General features: G+C 34.4%; 2 protein-coding genes across 2 annotated transcripts; both read right to left on the bottom strand.

The window, feature by feature from the left end:
• Positions 1 to 1,240: 1,240 nt before the first annotated feature.
• LOC100815153 (alpha-galactosidase) lies at positions 1,241 to 7,349 on the bottom strand. Its single transcript, XM_003535350.5, has 15 exons — positions 5,831 to 7,349; positions 4,915 to 4,973; positions 4,754 to 4,810; positions 4,594 to 4,628; positions 4,320 to 4,423; positions 4,160 to 4,235; positions 3,978 to 4,036; positions 3,818 to 3,883; positions 3,610 to 3,693; positions 3,390 to 3,454; positions 2,645 to 2,727; positions 2,437 to 2,527; positions 2,284 to 2,333; positions 1,631 to 1,771; positions 1,241 to 1,543 (listed from the first exon to the last, which is right to left on the bottom strand). The coding sequence occupies exons 1-15, from the start codon at positions 6,034 to 6,036 to the stop codon at positions 1,451 to 1,453; spliced, it is 1,269 nt and encodes a 422-aa protein (XP_003535398.1). The 5' UTR covers positions 6,037 to 7,349; the 3' UTR covers positions 1,241 to 1,450.
• A 2,124-nt stretch (positions 7,350 to 9,473) lies between these two features.
• On the bottom strand, positions 9,474 to 11,338 carry LOC100814469 (aquaporin TIP3-3). Its single transcript, XM_003536134.5, has 3 exons — positions 10,966 to 11,338; positions 10,590 to 10,840; positions 9,474 to 10,042 (listed from the first exon to the last, which is right to left on the bottom strand). Exons 1-3 carry the CDS (start codon positions 11,096 to 11,098, stop codon positions 9,662 to 9,664), a joined length of 765 nt encoding a protein of 254 aa, XP_003536182.1. The 5' UTR covers positions 11,099 to 11,338; the 3' UTR covers positions 9,474 to 9,661.
• Between the last annotated feature and the right edge of the window lie 4,753 nt (positions 11,339 to 16,091).

Below are 16,091 nucleotides of genomic sequence, written 5' to 3'. Positions count from 1 at the left end.
TTAGCCGACTAATTTTTATTGGAATTTGGAAAACTTGGTTGGTTATTTTTAACAGAATATCCTCTTTGAATCGTGTTTTTTAAATTTGCTTAATCCTCTGTTTGGTTGATTTATTGTAGTAGTGATTTGTGTGAAAATTTTCAAAAAAATATGTGAATCTCACATTTTTATATACTAATTTAAATATTTTTTCATATTTCTTTTTGTTTTTCTTTCCCTTCTACTCTAACAAACAAGGGATTAGGGCACATATTTGTTCTGACAAGCATAATGTTGGTATTTTGATTTAGATATTTTACTACCTCCACCGGTCCAATTATATTTACCTTTTTTTTTTGTTTCACACAATTAAGCATGAAAATAAGTAAAGTTACGCTGAATCCGATTTTGTTTAAAATAAATTTAGTCTATTTTTCAAATACTTGCACAAGAGCTTGACTCGTTATTTGATATAAATTAAGTTGATCTATTTCAATATCTAGATGCATTAAAGCCTTCAACTATGCAATAAATTAACGTACCATTAATGAATTAGGCCTTTTATCATGTCAACCAAATCAAATGTATGCACTTTTTAAAAATTATTGAGATAACCCTTTTGCTAAACGAGTCAGACTATAGTCGAATAGCACCCTGTTATATTATTGGATTGGATTAAATTTTGAATCTAATTTTAAAAAGTGATCCAATTCAATACAAATCAAACTTATATATACAAACTCATGCTTTCATTTATAAAATTATCATACCCGTATTGTATAAATAATATTTATGAAATTACAATAAAACCAATTTATAATTTTCTTATAGCTAGTTTTAATATCTTAATCACGTTTTTTATTGTGATATTTATCATTTTTATTTTAATATTTATTTTTAAAATAAATTTTAAGTCTTTCTTGACTAATATTTAGTATTTAGATGTAATAGTTGTTATGATGTTCATTGATAAACATAATAAAAATCTCTGATTTTAGATAAATCGCAGCAATGACCACAAGCATGCACCACATGTAAGGAGTTAGGACGACAGTTGTCACTACTTAGATCACCATACATTACATAAAGTGGTTCTCCCCTTTTATTTCCCATGTATACTTATTAAATTACTACTTAATTATCTTCTTCCTGGCTAGGCTTATTTTATTGAGAGAAAAAGAGCATGTGCTTAATATGCTTTCAAGGAGCTGAGCATGATCACCATCGTGATTGTTTGGAACTTAGGAGGCTTTAGAGAATTGAAAGGTTTATTATTGTATATTTGTATTGAAAATATTATTATCAAGTGCGTTAAAACACCCCTATTGCAAATATAAATAGAAGCTGAATAGCATTCAGCATATACGTATACATGTATTCTGGTAGTTCTTATAGAAAATTAATGTCCCTATTTATGTATAGTATAGTATAGTATCCTCTTAGGAAATTGAATCTTGGTTTCTCTTGTTCATCAAGGGCTCTTTGGAGTCAGAACATACATCTTACAAGCATGTGAATCCAATTCTGCAGAGATTTCTCCCGAAACCGACGATTGTGTAGAATTCTGCAGAATTCATATTACTCATAATCAAAACCTTAGGTATATCTGCGTTATAATAAAGAACATAATAAGTCAAACAATGTATCTCACCGCCCATAAATCTTTTGCATCAACCATAGTTCCTGGTTTCAGGCCTATGTTAGACCAGGATGCAGTCACTGTTGCATTTGATGAACTTCTATTCCATAAGATCACAGCTACCTTGTTATCACTGAGAGGACCTGCCCACACCTGCCACAATATATATGACCTATCTATTTAGAAGCTGTTTTTGAAAGTTTTAATTTTGGACAATCACTGTGCATATTTTATGTGTGTAATAGGAGAAATTATTAGACCGTATATATGGCTATGTTTTCAACCAATCTATACCTGACATATAGTCAAGTTTTTCAATTTACAAGTAAAAATTAATATCATTCAACTATGTCATGTGAAGATTAATTGAGACCATAGCAACCATGGATCATTTAATATTTTCTCGTATAATAGACACAAATGCAGGCTTACAAATGATTTTGACTTTACAAATACATTTGTTTCTATTTGCTTAATTTTTATGTAAATAGATTAATTAGATGAGATGAGATATCTGCCCTTCAAAATTGTTTCCTAGCTTGTCAGAGTTTTGTAGTGACATATGAAAGCAGAGAGTGGTATTATAAGAGAAGATAGTGAGAACCTTCCACACAGTTTTACTGGAAAACACACATATAAAAGGGAAAACCTAGGAAATTAACTACCTCCAAATCGTTATTACTTTTCACTTTCTTTCCTTGAACTCCTTCTTTATCTGCATGCAATACCAATGGGAAGATTGTAACTTATAAATTCCTTAAAGAAATCAATGCTTTTGTCATTTAAAAAAAGTGAGGAGTTTTTTTATTGGTTCATGCCTTGGTTTACTGCAATAACTTCTCGGTTGCTTATCAGATCATATGTGGTATTATCCATTGCTCGAATATCACAACCAACCAATAAAGGAGCCTATTTATACACAAGAAAATAGTTGTTATAAGCAGAAGATCGATTACATTTTCCTGAAAGGACTTTATGATATATGACAATGTATCAGTAACATGTATCTTTTCTTTTCCCTGGTACCTTAGCTAAAGCCCATATGCTGAAATGGGCCCGATATTCTTCTGTGGTCATGCCTCCATTTCCAACTTCCAGCATGTCAGGATCTAATATCCAAAGAGCAATTACATATGTCAGGAACTAAAATAAATTGGACTTTTCTGTAATAGCAATGTTCTGAAGTTTAATACCATACATAATAATCAATTTGGATGTATTTGACAGAACTAATACTAAAAGCTTGAAAGGTTAACTAGAAGTTAATAGACTAGCTAATTATAAATTATTAACTATTTAATAGAACTAGCTTTTAAACTAGTTAAAAACTAGCGTACCCCATTGCTCAGAGGCTCTTCGCTATGCGAAGGTATGGGGGAGGGATGTTGTACGCAGCCTTTCCCTTGCATATGCAAGGAGGCTGTTTCCGGATTCGAACCCATGACCAACAAGTCATCAAGGCACAACTTTACCGCTGCACCAGGGCTCGCCCTCTAGCTTTTAAACTAGTTGACGAGTATAAAACGATGTGAAAAAACATATATAAAATTATAATAAGATAATTAGGATAAAAAAAGAAGAAGAAGAAGATAGGAGCTTATAAGCTCCATGTAAAAAAAACGCTACCAAAATGTTGCAAAAATAAACTCCCTTACAAACAGTTTTAATTTGGTCAAATATGCCTTTAAGCTAATCAAATAAGTTAGAAGTTAGCTTCAAAGCCTTGCCAAACACACTCACTAGTGATGAGGCTAATTAATTATTTAATTACCATTCCATCCTCCAGATCCAGCATAAGATACCCATCGGTCATTTGCATCTGCTATGGTAGTCATGCTGCGAGGGAGTAAAATGAGTTTTAAATGAATTATGAAAATAAATAAATAAAAAATCATTGAGAGTTGATATTTCTTTAATTTGCTCAGTTATCATGTTTATCTCTGTCAAATTGTTGATCAGTAAAATATGAACTGAAATACATTGCTTCTCACCTATTCCAGTTATCCTCAATATCTCCTGTTGTTCTCCAACTATTTCCCACAGTTTTGGCCCAAGTAGCTGGGTCTTGCCATCCCCTATGTTTGAGAAACCAATTAATCATAAATCAATAATGCAGTTTCTATCAACTTAATTAGAGGGAAATTAGAGCAAAATTTTTCTTTCTTTCTCTATGAGATCATCACCAATATTTTAACTCACCATTCACACATAGAGAAGAAGATTGGCCTTCCAGTTTTTAATAAAGCTTCACTCATTGGTGGATACCTGTTTTACAAAATGTATAAAATTGTGAACATTCCTGGTTTTTATAAAATTTTAAGCATGTAGATACTTGCTTGCATTTAAAGGCCATAAATACCTGTCTGTGGCTTTTATCCCATTATTTTCACAATTATCATACTTCAAATAGTCAATTCCCTAAAATAAGATTTAAATCAGATATTAGTCATAATGGATGTAGTTATAAGTTTGATTGAAATGCAAAATGACGTGCAAATGAATGCATCATATATATATATATATATATATATATATATATACCCATGAGGCAAATGTTTTTGCATCTTGTTCTTCATGTCCCAGTGATCCAGGCATACGTTTACTGCATGTTTGATTTCTGTAAGGAAATTGTAAGTGATCAGAAAGGCTTGAAACCTTTGACATACGCTCAAGATCTAAGCTTAAGGTTATGTTTTGATACCCAGCATCTGAATAGATCCCCAACTTTAGACCTTTGCTGTGAACATAATCAGCCAGAGCCTTAATTCCTGAAGGAAATGCTGCAGCATTGGGAACCATATTGTCCTAAGATCATTTTTAATTTGTCAGAGCTATGAAAGTGGATATTATAATCGATTCCCTGCAGTTTAAATTTTAATTTGTCGTGTACACAGCTTAATTACTATTAGTCGCGTGCGCATCAAGAGGAAGAAAATAATAAAGCATATGCGAAATTAATTGGAAATATTAATTACCTCAGAGTCTCGATTAAGTTCGGCCCAGCAGTCATCTAAAAATCACACAAAACAATATACATTACAATTGCTTCCTCACAATTAAAATATTAATATTGTTTTCATATCTATATATTATAAATGGATTATTACTACTATTGTTATAGAAGTAGTTTTATACCTATATTTACATACCGATACCCCAAAGCAGCAAGCCCCGTTGACACCATTGCATCGGCTGAAATAATAAACAAATACAACATAAAATCCAGATTGCTAGATATATCTGAAATTTGAAGTACAATAACATTTTGCTGAAGCAGGGTCGCATAATAAAGTTACCTGTTTCTCGAATTACACTTTCATTAATGTCGCAGCCAAAATGATTCCAGCTATTCCACCTGATCAGCATTCATGTATATATTGCCATTTATATACTCACATAATAACAATCTTTCAATAAACAAAGACTCTATATTTTGATATTTTGATATATATACATGCATGACAATTATTTTTATTGAAGTATATATATATATATATACATATATAAAGGAACTTGATCATTTCGAAATCTTCTATCTATGGAGAATGGAGAAGAATAATAGGAAGTGAATAGAAGATCTAAATATATTTCTGTTTATAACAAAACAAATAATCCGTAACTTCATATAAGTGACTTAGGCATGTAAAATAATATGTAAATATAAAGATAGGTGAATAAATAAATTAAAAGAAATCCTCAATTTAATATCTTCATTAAAATTATATGCATTATAATGCTAGTTTTTCCAAAATATTATTTTTATCAAATCACTTTAATCCAGCAGTTACAAGAAAACAGACTTGAGAGACGTCATTTCATTCAACTCAAGGCCGGTGGAGGACTTGAATTCCAATAAAGGAACCATAGATTTTAGCTATAAAAGTCCTCCTACTCTCGTCATTCCAGTTAAGTACGCATTTAATATTCTTACCTTTTTAATAATTTTTCAATTTCTCGTGATCGAGGTTACACTTACACACTTACTATATCTTTATCTTTTTTTTGTTCAAACTACAAACAACTTGTGTACGTAATTGTGGCAATGGACATCAACGTAAATTAGTTCCTTATTAAACCAAATTTTCTTACGTTGTATAAATTTATATGTAGACACGTATATATATATATATATATGCACATGCAGACAAATTAAAAGTTTGAACTCAGCTAATTAAAGGAAAAAGAAAATGATAGACACAAAGAAGCAATTACCCCATGGGAGGTGTTTGGCCGAGGCCATTTTCGACCAGGTTTCTCCTCGTAACTTGCTTTGTCGACGTGGAGATTCCTCTGCTTCTGTTCACTAATAAACGAGCAGATGAAGGATTTGCATGCAAAAGCACAAGGAAGCACAAGGCAAGCAACATCTCCATCGCTAACCTCCAGCTCCAACCTGAGAATGAATATTGCATTGCCATATAGGAATACAAATATATATGTAAATGTTTGTCAATGTGTGGTTTTTTTTTTAAAAAAAAAAAGAGGCTAATTGAATATTGAAGAGGTTTTTATGATGATAATGCGGTAGGCTGAAACGGAAGTGGGTACAAGAAAAAAGAAGATGGTTTTAGTTTGGGTAGTTTGTGAAGAAACAAAGATTATGAGGGCAATTTATAGAGGGAGGAAAAGTGAGGTGTGTTGTCTGATCAAACACCTTGTTCTCTCACTTAAAAAATAATAAAAATAAAAAGAAAGAACACATGCACATTGTCCGGTGGATGAATATAATAAGAGAATTATAGATGAATAAGATTTGACACATGAAGAGATAGAAAAAAAAATAAAAAAAGAGGTGTTTGTTAAATGCATAAAAAATATGAATGTATGTATCATCACTCGTATAATAATATGTCTATCCTTACACGCACCGATGCATCATTCCGTTGCTATCTCTTCCGTTTTTCTTTTGGATCTTTCAAAACAGAAATTTTGAATTCAATGTCATTTTGCTACCGACCATCCGAAATTTCAGCAACATATATATGATCCTCAACTGTTTTCTTTTTTCTTTTCACAAGCAAAGCATGTCTCCCTTCTGAGAATTAGATAGATAGATTGAAGCGAACGATCAACTTCCCTGGGTGACGAGAGAAACTTATCAACAGTGAAAGAGCGGCGCCTCCTAACTAGGGGTTTCTCCCTCCATGAAGGGTTTCTTTTCCTCTTTAGGTGGGATCCTTTTTTGTCCGTAATGAGTTTTTTTTTTCTCTTCCACATATCTCTTCTTTTCTTCCGTCATGCATCACATTCACTTCTACCTTTCTTTCCTTTTTTTCTAACTACCACTTTTATTTTCTCTTTTCTAACTTACCAATTTCCCAATATTTGGCTATGGTACCGTCTTCTCTCTCCTTGTCCCTACCTCTCTTCATCACATTTTCTTTTCCTTTGAACAGAATTTGTTAAAGCCATCTATATTGCAATCTTATCCAAAACACAACTTTAGGCACGCAGCATTGCTCTACTGATCAAATTGTTGCCTTTATGTTAGTTCTTCTATTACATAGCATTGTTATGGGTTATTTTGGATTAACTTGGTTTGAGTTGTTGTTGGACAAGTTCAAATACAAGAGAAATAAAGAAAGAAAAGAAAAAAAAAGTGTAGCAGAGTGTAGAGTTTTGTCAAAGTTACTTGTAACAAGGCATGTTTTGTGTTTGTAGGTTTAGGATTATGTAAAAAAATTAGGAACACAAGCAAACTAGCTTACCTTAGGGACACGGGATAGAAGAATATCAGTCTGTTAGTAGTGCTTTTAAGTTTCACTAAATGCCAAAGTTTGTTAGTAGTGGTCTTAGCTGTTAGTAGTGCCACTTGCTCGCTGTATTTGAATTCTGTTAGTGGTAATGTGTGAAGGTAATAGCCTATATAAGGATGCAACAATAAGGCAATAGGGGAATGAATTTGAGTCTGAATGCTTTAGAGTAGAAGGAGGCCCCTTGTCCTCGAAACAAGGCTCTCAATTAAGGTCCTTTATTCATAACAGATTACTAAGTAATATGTTTAACTATTTCACTTTGAACATGTAGGGATGCCAAACAAGATTAAACTTGATGGATCAACTCACTTAATCCACTAAAATGTTAAATATTTGGAGGGAAAGCTTTGATATCTATAAATATTTGTAATCTCTGCCAAAAAGAAAAGGTTTGCATGCATGATGTGCTCCCCTAAACTTCTTTCCTTTGTAATAACAATATTTGTTCTTTCCCACCTTTACACTCACGCCTGCATTTAGTTTATTTCTAGATACTTTAGAACTACAGAGCTAACATAAGAGATAATTAATACTCCAACCCACACATAGCATTAATAATCCATTGTCAAGTATCTTAACCATTTCAACAATTTGATCAATATCTCTCCTAACTACTGAAAATATAAGAGCATTGTGTGTTGACCAGATTGACCCAACTACTACAAACTAAACTTATTCCCATCATATTTTATTCTTTTTTTTATTCTACGTATCACAATTTCAACAAATTAAAGGGAATTATTTTGGATATCTTTATGTAATGTTGAACAAATGTCGTCTCACCATCTCAAACACTCAATCAAGACTAAAGAGAAAAAAGGGCATTCAAGAGATATGTCTTGTATTTTCTCTACAATTTTGCCTCACATGTCACCTCATCAGCACCTACAATTATATTGTGCCATGTCAAATTCTAAAAATCCTAAAGAGTATCTTATCCAGTATTATCTTTCATAAAAAAAATTCCACCTGCAAAATAGCACATTTATGAGAACCCTATATACAAAGTTAATTGAGTTTGCCTAAAAATGGATTTTTTTTTCAAATTTAACGGATTAAAAAATTTTAATTTGAAAAACAAAAACTAGATTCATCTCAAATTTCAAGAACTACAATCATCTTCTAAACATTTACATGCATGTAAGAATTACTTGAAAAATAACCTAAAAATATAATAATAAAAAGATGTACCTTCGCAATAAAATTTAAAACATTATAATTTAGACATGACCATAAAGTAAGGCAACCTACAGAAAACACGAGTAGAGACCGACATTTTCTGTCACTAAACAGAGACATTCACACACTTATCATTAGTGACCGATAGTCAAAAGAAAATCTCTTGCTTAAACATAAGTTGCTAAACATTAGCGACCGATATTTATTTCTCCCTCTATGGCAACACTAAGCGATCACTAAACATTTCTAAATGGTTCGCCACCTGTTCGGTGGCGGAGTAATATGTAATAAAAAATTTCATCGCTAGCATTTGCGGTTCGACAGAATTAGCGATTTAATTGGTTGCCACTGAAGATTTTGATCACAAATTAGGCCGCTATTTTGTGCAAATGACGAATTGATTTCAGTGGCTAAATCGGTAACATATTGTGACCAACATATTTCGGTCGCTAATTTGTGATTTTCTTATAATGATTACGTTTGAAGTCCAATTTGATGAAGTGGAGATCATTTCCATCATGTATACTACTTCTACAAAATTGTCGACGTCGAAAACACAGATTATATTAATTTTTATCATGTCACCCTAAGACATATAGTTCTTATACCTGGATCGTTTTAATTGAAAAATAACGAAAACCAAAACGAATGTCTCACTTTAATTACATTTCGTTAGAAAGAAATAGGCATTCAGATTCAGGTCAACACATTTGATATACTTCTTTTATATATGTTATACAATAGATTTGCCAAGTCACCATCGCTTGAGCAATTACTTGGACCCCAGAAAAGCCTTTATCTTTTCTCTACATGGAAAAAGATCCTAGATCATGTAGCAACGGCCCTATCTAATTATCTACCCGTCTATATATTGTTTAATGTTTTACATTTCCTTCGATTGTGTTAGTTTTAGATCATGATGAAGAAGGGTAGGGGTCACACTTTATTCATCATCGAGGACTACATCTACATACACACTTAACAAGTTTTTAGTGTTGATACTCCAAACCAGCATCAAGGAAATTGCATACATGAATTCAGATAACGACAAGAGAAAAGAAAAACACACAAACATAGGCATAGGTACATTTCATAATACCCAAATTAACTAGTAATCTTCAGCAGCCAAAGGTTGGTGATGAGGAGGCTCATTTGGGACCATAACGTATTCATACAGGAGTGCTGCAAGGGCAGCTCCAATGAATGGGCCCACCCAGAAGATCCAGTGGTAGTGCCATCTCCAGCCCACCATGGCAGGCCCAAAAGCCCGAGCAGGGTTCATGCATGCTCCATCAAACGGCCCACCAGCAAGGATGTTTGCCCCAACAACGAATCCAATGGCTAAGGGTGCAATTGAGCCAATGCTACCCCTTTTAGGATCAATAGCAGTTGCATAGACTGTGTACATCAGACCAAATGTGAGAGCAATCTCAAGTACAAGACCGTGGAACGCTCCAAGCCCGATTGACACACTGAACCCCTGTGGTCTCTGTTACATGCAACCACAATATAGTCACTGTACTCTGATTTCTCATATTTTCAGTTTCCATAAACAAATTAAGCTCAAGTATAGCTTTCTTTTTTTTATCAATATAAATTTTGTCAAAATACAGTATTACACACACACGAGATGCTGTTCCTTAATTTACATAAAGCCAATCAATCCGAAGATAATTATTTATAATCAGTCATAACCTTAAATTGAATTTAAGTAACTTCAAAATTAATTCTTTCCTTTTACTGAATGTATCAAAGATCTTTTTTTTTTTTCATTTTCTTTTTTATTGGCTATCAGAATTTATAATTAGTTGAAGGCACAGGCGCAGAGTCATCATCATATCTATACTATTGGTACATAATCTCAAACTAGCAGCGTCTATGTTCTTGACCATGGTTCATATAAACAAAAAATTCAATTTTATAAAAAATTTAACTACAATGAGACTATGTCCTGAATCATCTAATAATATCTCTAATGAGAAAGAGAGTAATAGAGAGGGAAAGGTGGGATTTGATATTGTAGCACATATACATACCATGTTGTTAGTGACAAGCCTCAACAAGAGAGCAGCCACTATAGAACCTAGAAGTTGAGCAACCCAATAGTAAACTGCTCTAAGGACGGAGATCCTTCCACCAAGAAGAGCGCCAAAAGTGACGGCAGGGTTGACGTGTCCACCAGACACATGCATGCTAGCAGAAATAGCAGCAAATAGAGCAAATGCATGAGCTAGTGCAATTACCACTAGCTCACCCGCTGATGACCCTGGTTCCTTGTAAATTTGTCCTGCAACGTAAAACCATACAAGCGTATATATATTATTAATTCATAGTCATATACATAATAACATGCATAGTACTTTAATTAGTGTTTGAGTATGCGAATATGTATATATGGTAGAGAGTACAGACGCAAAGCAAGGGCAGAGCCTTCTCCAGCAAAGACAAAGATGCAAGTGGAGAGGAATTCAGCCAAGGCAGCTCTGATGGAGTCTGGGTGGCTAGCCTCATTCATCCTTCCAAACTCATATCTTCGAGTTGCCATATCCCTGATCAAATATACCTTTCTTTTTCACTTTCCCTTGATGTTGTGCTACCAATTGAGATTGTGATCAATGACCCAGTTGGTCTTAATTTCAAGACGGTTGTGACCCGGATCCAGTTGAGTTGAGAGAGCTTACGCGATTCACAAGATTATTCTTCACTTCACACGTACGAGGCTGTAAATTAAATGCAACTTATAGGCTTATTATATATATATACACATGGGTCATTTGCATGGCTGAAATGTGGAATACTGCCACAGCTTATATGAGCCAAATAAGGGTTGGATCTGTGACGGACACCTAGGTTGTGAAAAACTGAATGCTGGGCACGTGGAGGTATGTGTTGACTCCTCGTTTCACATTGAGCTCCTCGATTCCCTATATAGATCCATCTCTATCAACACGATGATCACCACTGCTTGGTTGCAGTGATTATTATGTTGATCCTTTTTCTCAATGAGGACAAACACCAACTTGTTACTAACAACTTATCTGTTTGCACTTTTTTTTTTGTCTTAGTTCTTATATATGGGTATTTTTCAACCTAGGTTAGAAATTAATCTAGCTGTTATTTTTTATTTAAGAGAATTATATACATAATAAAAATTAAATATAATTTTTTATTAAATAAATTATTTTTATATGTGAACGCTTATTGACCTATCCCTTCAATAGGATGCTGGGAAAAGACAATTGTCCCCACCAGAATTTTTTATTTAAGTGTAATAAAAAAAAATTGTCCCACAAAAAATAGATATTGTACTCGTAAGATGTTTTTTTTGTTTGTTAAAATGAATGTATTAATTTAATCGTCCAGCTCCTCTAATAATCATTTACACATAGATTAAATATTTTGATTTTTTTGTCATCACATTATTTATTTTGTAAAAACATCTTATATTTTCTTTTACAAAAATAATATAAATTATTTTTTCTCTTACAAACAAATTTTTTTGGATCCGCCAATAAATGTTGTTATTGTATCAATCCTTGGGATATTTGTTTGCACTTTGCGTTGCGGTTTCAATGGCTTATTTTTCGAGTGATAATTTTTGGAAAACCAAATAAATGAATTATCCCTTCTGAATTTCATTTTATTTCACTACTTTTATTAGTATTCATATTAATTATTTATCATTCTTTCTCTTATCTCTGTCTGAGTGTAAACATGGTGTCCAAATATTTTTTTTATCTTTATTTAATCTTCTTTAAATACACGGTATATGATGCTAGCTACCTTTATTAAAATCGCAGAATATATTATATTTAATTAATTTCAAATATAACGTTGGAGATGTTGTGTATAATTCAGATTGTAATTAGAGTTGTAATTGTGGTTAGTTTAGTTAAATAATAGACTAATCATCCTAACAATAGGTGGTGTGGTTAGTAGCACAGTTATGAGGTTACCCGTATTAGTAATCTCTAGTTTTATTTCAATATTGCATTATGTATAAATGGTTAACACTTTTATTCATCAATGAGACTCTCATCTCTGTCACTGATTCGTTCTTGTTCAAGACTAACAGTGGTATCAAGAGCACTAGGTTGGTGAGATCCAAGGCGATCTCGACGCAAGAACGATGGCTTCGACAAACGGAAATGGAGTTTTTTCAGCGCATATGCCGATTCTGGATGGGAAGAACTACAACAAATGGTGCATTCAGATGAAGACGATATTCGGGATGTAAGATGTGCTTGATGTTGTTCAATCTGGGATCCAAGATTTGGAGAAATCAGCATCTGATGCTCAAGAAAAGACGTTCAAGGAGCTCAAGAAACGTGATTGTAAAGCCCTTTTCCTTATACATCAATGTGTGGATGCAGTCAATTTCGAGAAGATAGCTTCCGCTGCAACGGCCAAGCAAGCATGGGAAATTATTGCAAAGGCGCATGCAGGTTTTGACAAGTTGAAGAAGATCAGGCTCCAGAATCTGCGAAGACAATACGAAATGATGTAGATGAATGATAAGGAGATAATGGGTGAGTATCTTGGACGTGTGCAGATTCTGACCAATCAGATGATTGTGTGTGGAGAATCCCTCAAAGAACAGATTATCGTTGAAAAAGTGCTTCGATCTCTCCACTCTAGATTTGATCACATAGTAGTAGCCATAGAAGAATCAAAAGATCTGGAAATATTGTCGTTGGAACAACTACAATATTCTCTAGAGGCTCATGAGGCTAGAATCAATGAAAGAAATGCTGAAAAGGATGTTGTTGAAGCCTTGTGGGTTCATGGTGGAAAATTAGGTAGAGGTAATGGCAGTATGAAGAAGAATAAAGGAAAATTGAAAAATAAGGATAAAAGGAAATGGAAGAGAGGTTCTAATTCTGAAATTGTGACCAGAATCATAGTGATTCTGGAAACAGGAAAGGACCTCAAGAAAAGAATGGAAAGAAGCCTTGGAATAAGAAGAACATGCAATGCTACAACTGTCAGGGTTGGGGACACTTTGCAAAGGAGTGTAAAAATCCTAAGAGGCCTAGAGTTCAAAATGATGAGGCCAAATTGGTTCAAGAAGAGGATTCAGAAGATTATCATGTGATATTGATGGTCACCACTGCATTAAAAGGAGGTAGCAGAGAAGAAAATGCATGGTATCTTGACACTGGATGCATGAACCATATGACAGGAAGGAAGGATTGGCTGGTTGATCTAGATCTTAGCAACAAAGGGAAAGTGAGGTTTGTAGATGACAATACCATCAGAACTGAAGGGATGGGAATAGTGCAAATCCAAAAGAAAGATGGAGGAATTTCTCGCATTTCTGAAGTTCTCTATGTGCCAACCATTAACAACAACCTTCTCAGCCTTGGTCAATTACTACAAAATGGGTATAGGATGTTATTAGAGGATAATGCTCTAAAGATATTTGACAAGAAGAATAGATTCATCCTGAAAACCCCTATGCTGAAGAATAAGACCTTCAAGGTTGAAATACAAGCCAACCAAGAGGTAAACTGCTTATCAGTCACTGAAGAAGGAGAGAGCTGGTTATGGCACAAGAGATACGACCATCTAAATTTCAAGAGCCTTAACATATTACATGATCAAAGCATGGTGTCAGGATTACCAAAGCTGGTTGCACCAGGAAGAGTATGTGCTGGTTGTTGTATTTCTAAGCAACCAAGGAAGTCTTACAGGAACCTGATCCATAGTAGGACAAAGTCAGCCCTGGAAGTTGTACACTCAGATGTGTGTGGACCAATGGAGGTTGAGACACTTGGTGGTAACAAATTTTTTGTCACCTTTACAGATGAATTCACAAGGAAGGTATGGATTTATCTTCTTAAAAAAAAGAGTCAAGTGTTTAGAGTTTTTAGGAAGTACAAAACCATGGTTGAGAAGCAATCTAAACTGAGCATACAAACTCTAAGGACAGATGGAGGAGGAGAATTCACCTCTCAGGATTTTGAGATGTTTTGTGAGCAGGAAGGCATTGTTCATGAGGTCACCCCACCTTATACCCCTCAACATAATGGAACTGCCGAGAGACTTAATAGGTCTGTACTAAACATCACCAGAAGCATGCTGAAATGCTATGAGGTTTCAAAGAAGCTATAGGGAGAAGCAGTAGCAACAGCTACTTATATACCTGCTCAATAGAAGCCCGTCAAAGAAACTTGATGGCATTGCCCCGGAGGAAGCCTGGACAGGAAAAAAGCCAAATGTATCTCATCCGAGAATATTTGGATGCTTGTGTTACAGGCACGTACCAGATCAAAGAAGACAGAAGTTAGATGACAAAGGAGAACCTATGATCCTGTTAGGTTACCATCAAACTGGGGCTTACAGGTTGTTTGATCCAAATACAAAAAAGATTGTAATAAGTGCAGATGTGGTCTTTGATGAATGGAGAGGCTGGAATTGGGATAGATTACCAAATAGTCAGACAAAATTCACTTGGGTCAGTTCTGAGGGAGAGAATAGTGTTGAGTCAGGAGCTAACCAAGTGACTGATCACACTGGAGTCACTGAAAATACAAGGTTCCAGGGAGAAGGAAATCAAATTCCCATTGTGAGTGCAACAGGAAGACCTCAGAGACACACAAATGTTCCTCCAAGGTTGAATGATTACCAAATTCTGAAAGATACATAAGTAGATGATGAGGGAGAGATGGTATATCTATCTCTGTTGGCTGATGTAGAGCCAATTTCGTTTGATCAAGCAATAAAAGAAGCTAGGTGGAAAAAGGCCATGATGGAGGAACTAAATTCTATTGAAAAGAATCAGACTTGGCAGCTGGTACCTTTACCTCCACACATGAAGCTAATTGGTGTAAAGTGGATCTTTAAGATAAAAGAGAAACCTAATGAAGAAGTTGCTAAGTATAAAGCAAGGTTGGTAGCAAGAGGTTTCCTGCAGAAGCAATGAATTGATTTTGGTGAGGTTTTTGCTCCAGTGGCTAGACTGGAAAGTATAAGGCTAATCATAGCTATTGCTTCCTACAAAGGGTGGTCACTACATCAACTAGATGTGAAGTCAACATTCCTAAATGGCTGGCTAGATAAGGAAGTATATGTGTCACAGCCACCTGGATTTGAGGTGAAAGGACAGGCTGGCAAGGTATACAAGTTAAGAAAGTCCTTCTATGGACTTAAGCAGTCTCCAAGAGCATGGAACAGGAGAATTGATTGTCATCTGATAGGTCAGAAATTCATGAAGTGTGAAAGTGAGCATGGTGTGTATGTTAAACACATCTCAGTGGACAAATTGCTAATACTTTGTCTATATGTAGATGATTTATTAGTAACTAGCCCTAATGAAGGTGACATTGAAGAGTTCAAGCAGATGATGAAGAGGGAATTCGAAATGACTGATCTAGGAAGATTGTCACATTTCCTGGGTTTGGAATTTATTCATACTAAGCAGGGAATCTTCATGCATCAGAGAAAGTATGCTACAAGTATTCTAGAAAGGTTCAAAATGTCATAATGTAACTCAGCAGTGACACTAGCAGAAGCAGGCCTTAAGTTTTCAAAAGCAA

This window comes from Glycine max, chromosome 10 (assembly GCF_000004515.6).
Source record: "Glycine max cultivar Williams 82 chromosome 10, Glycine_max_v4.0, whole genome shotgun sequence".
Lineage (NCBI taxonomy): Eukaryota > Viridiplantae > Streptophyta > Magnoliopsida > Fabales > Fabaceae > Glycine > Glycine max.
The sequence above is the reverse complement of the archived record's forward strand: the minus strand, read 5'-3'. Positions and strand labels throughout refer to the sequence as shown.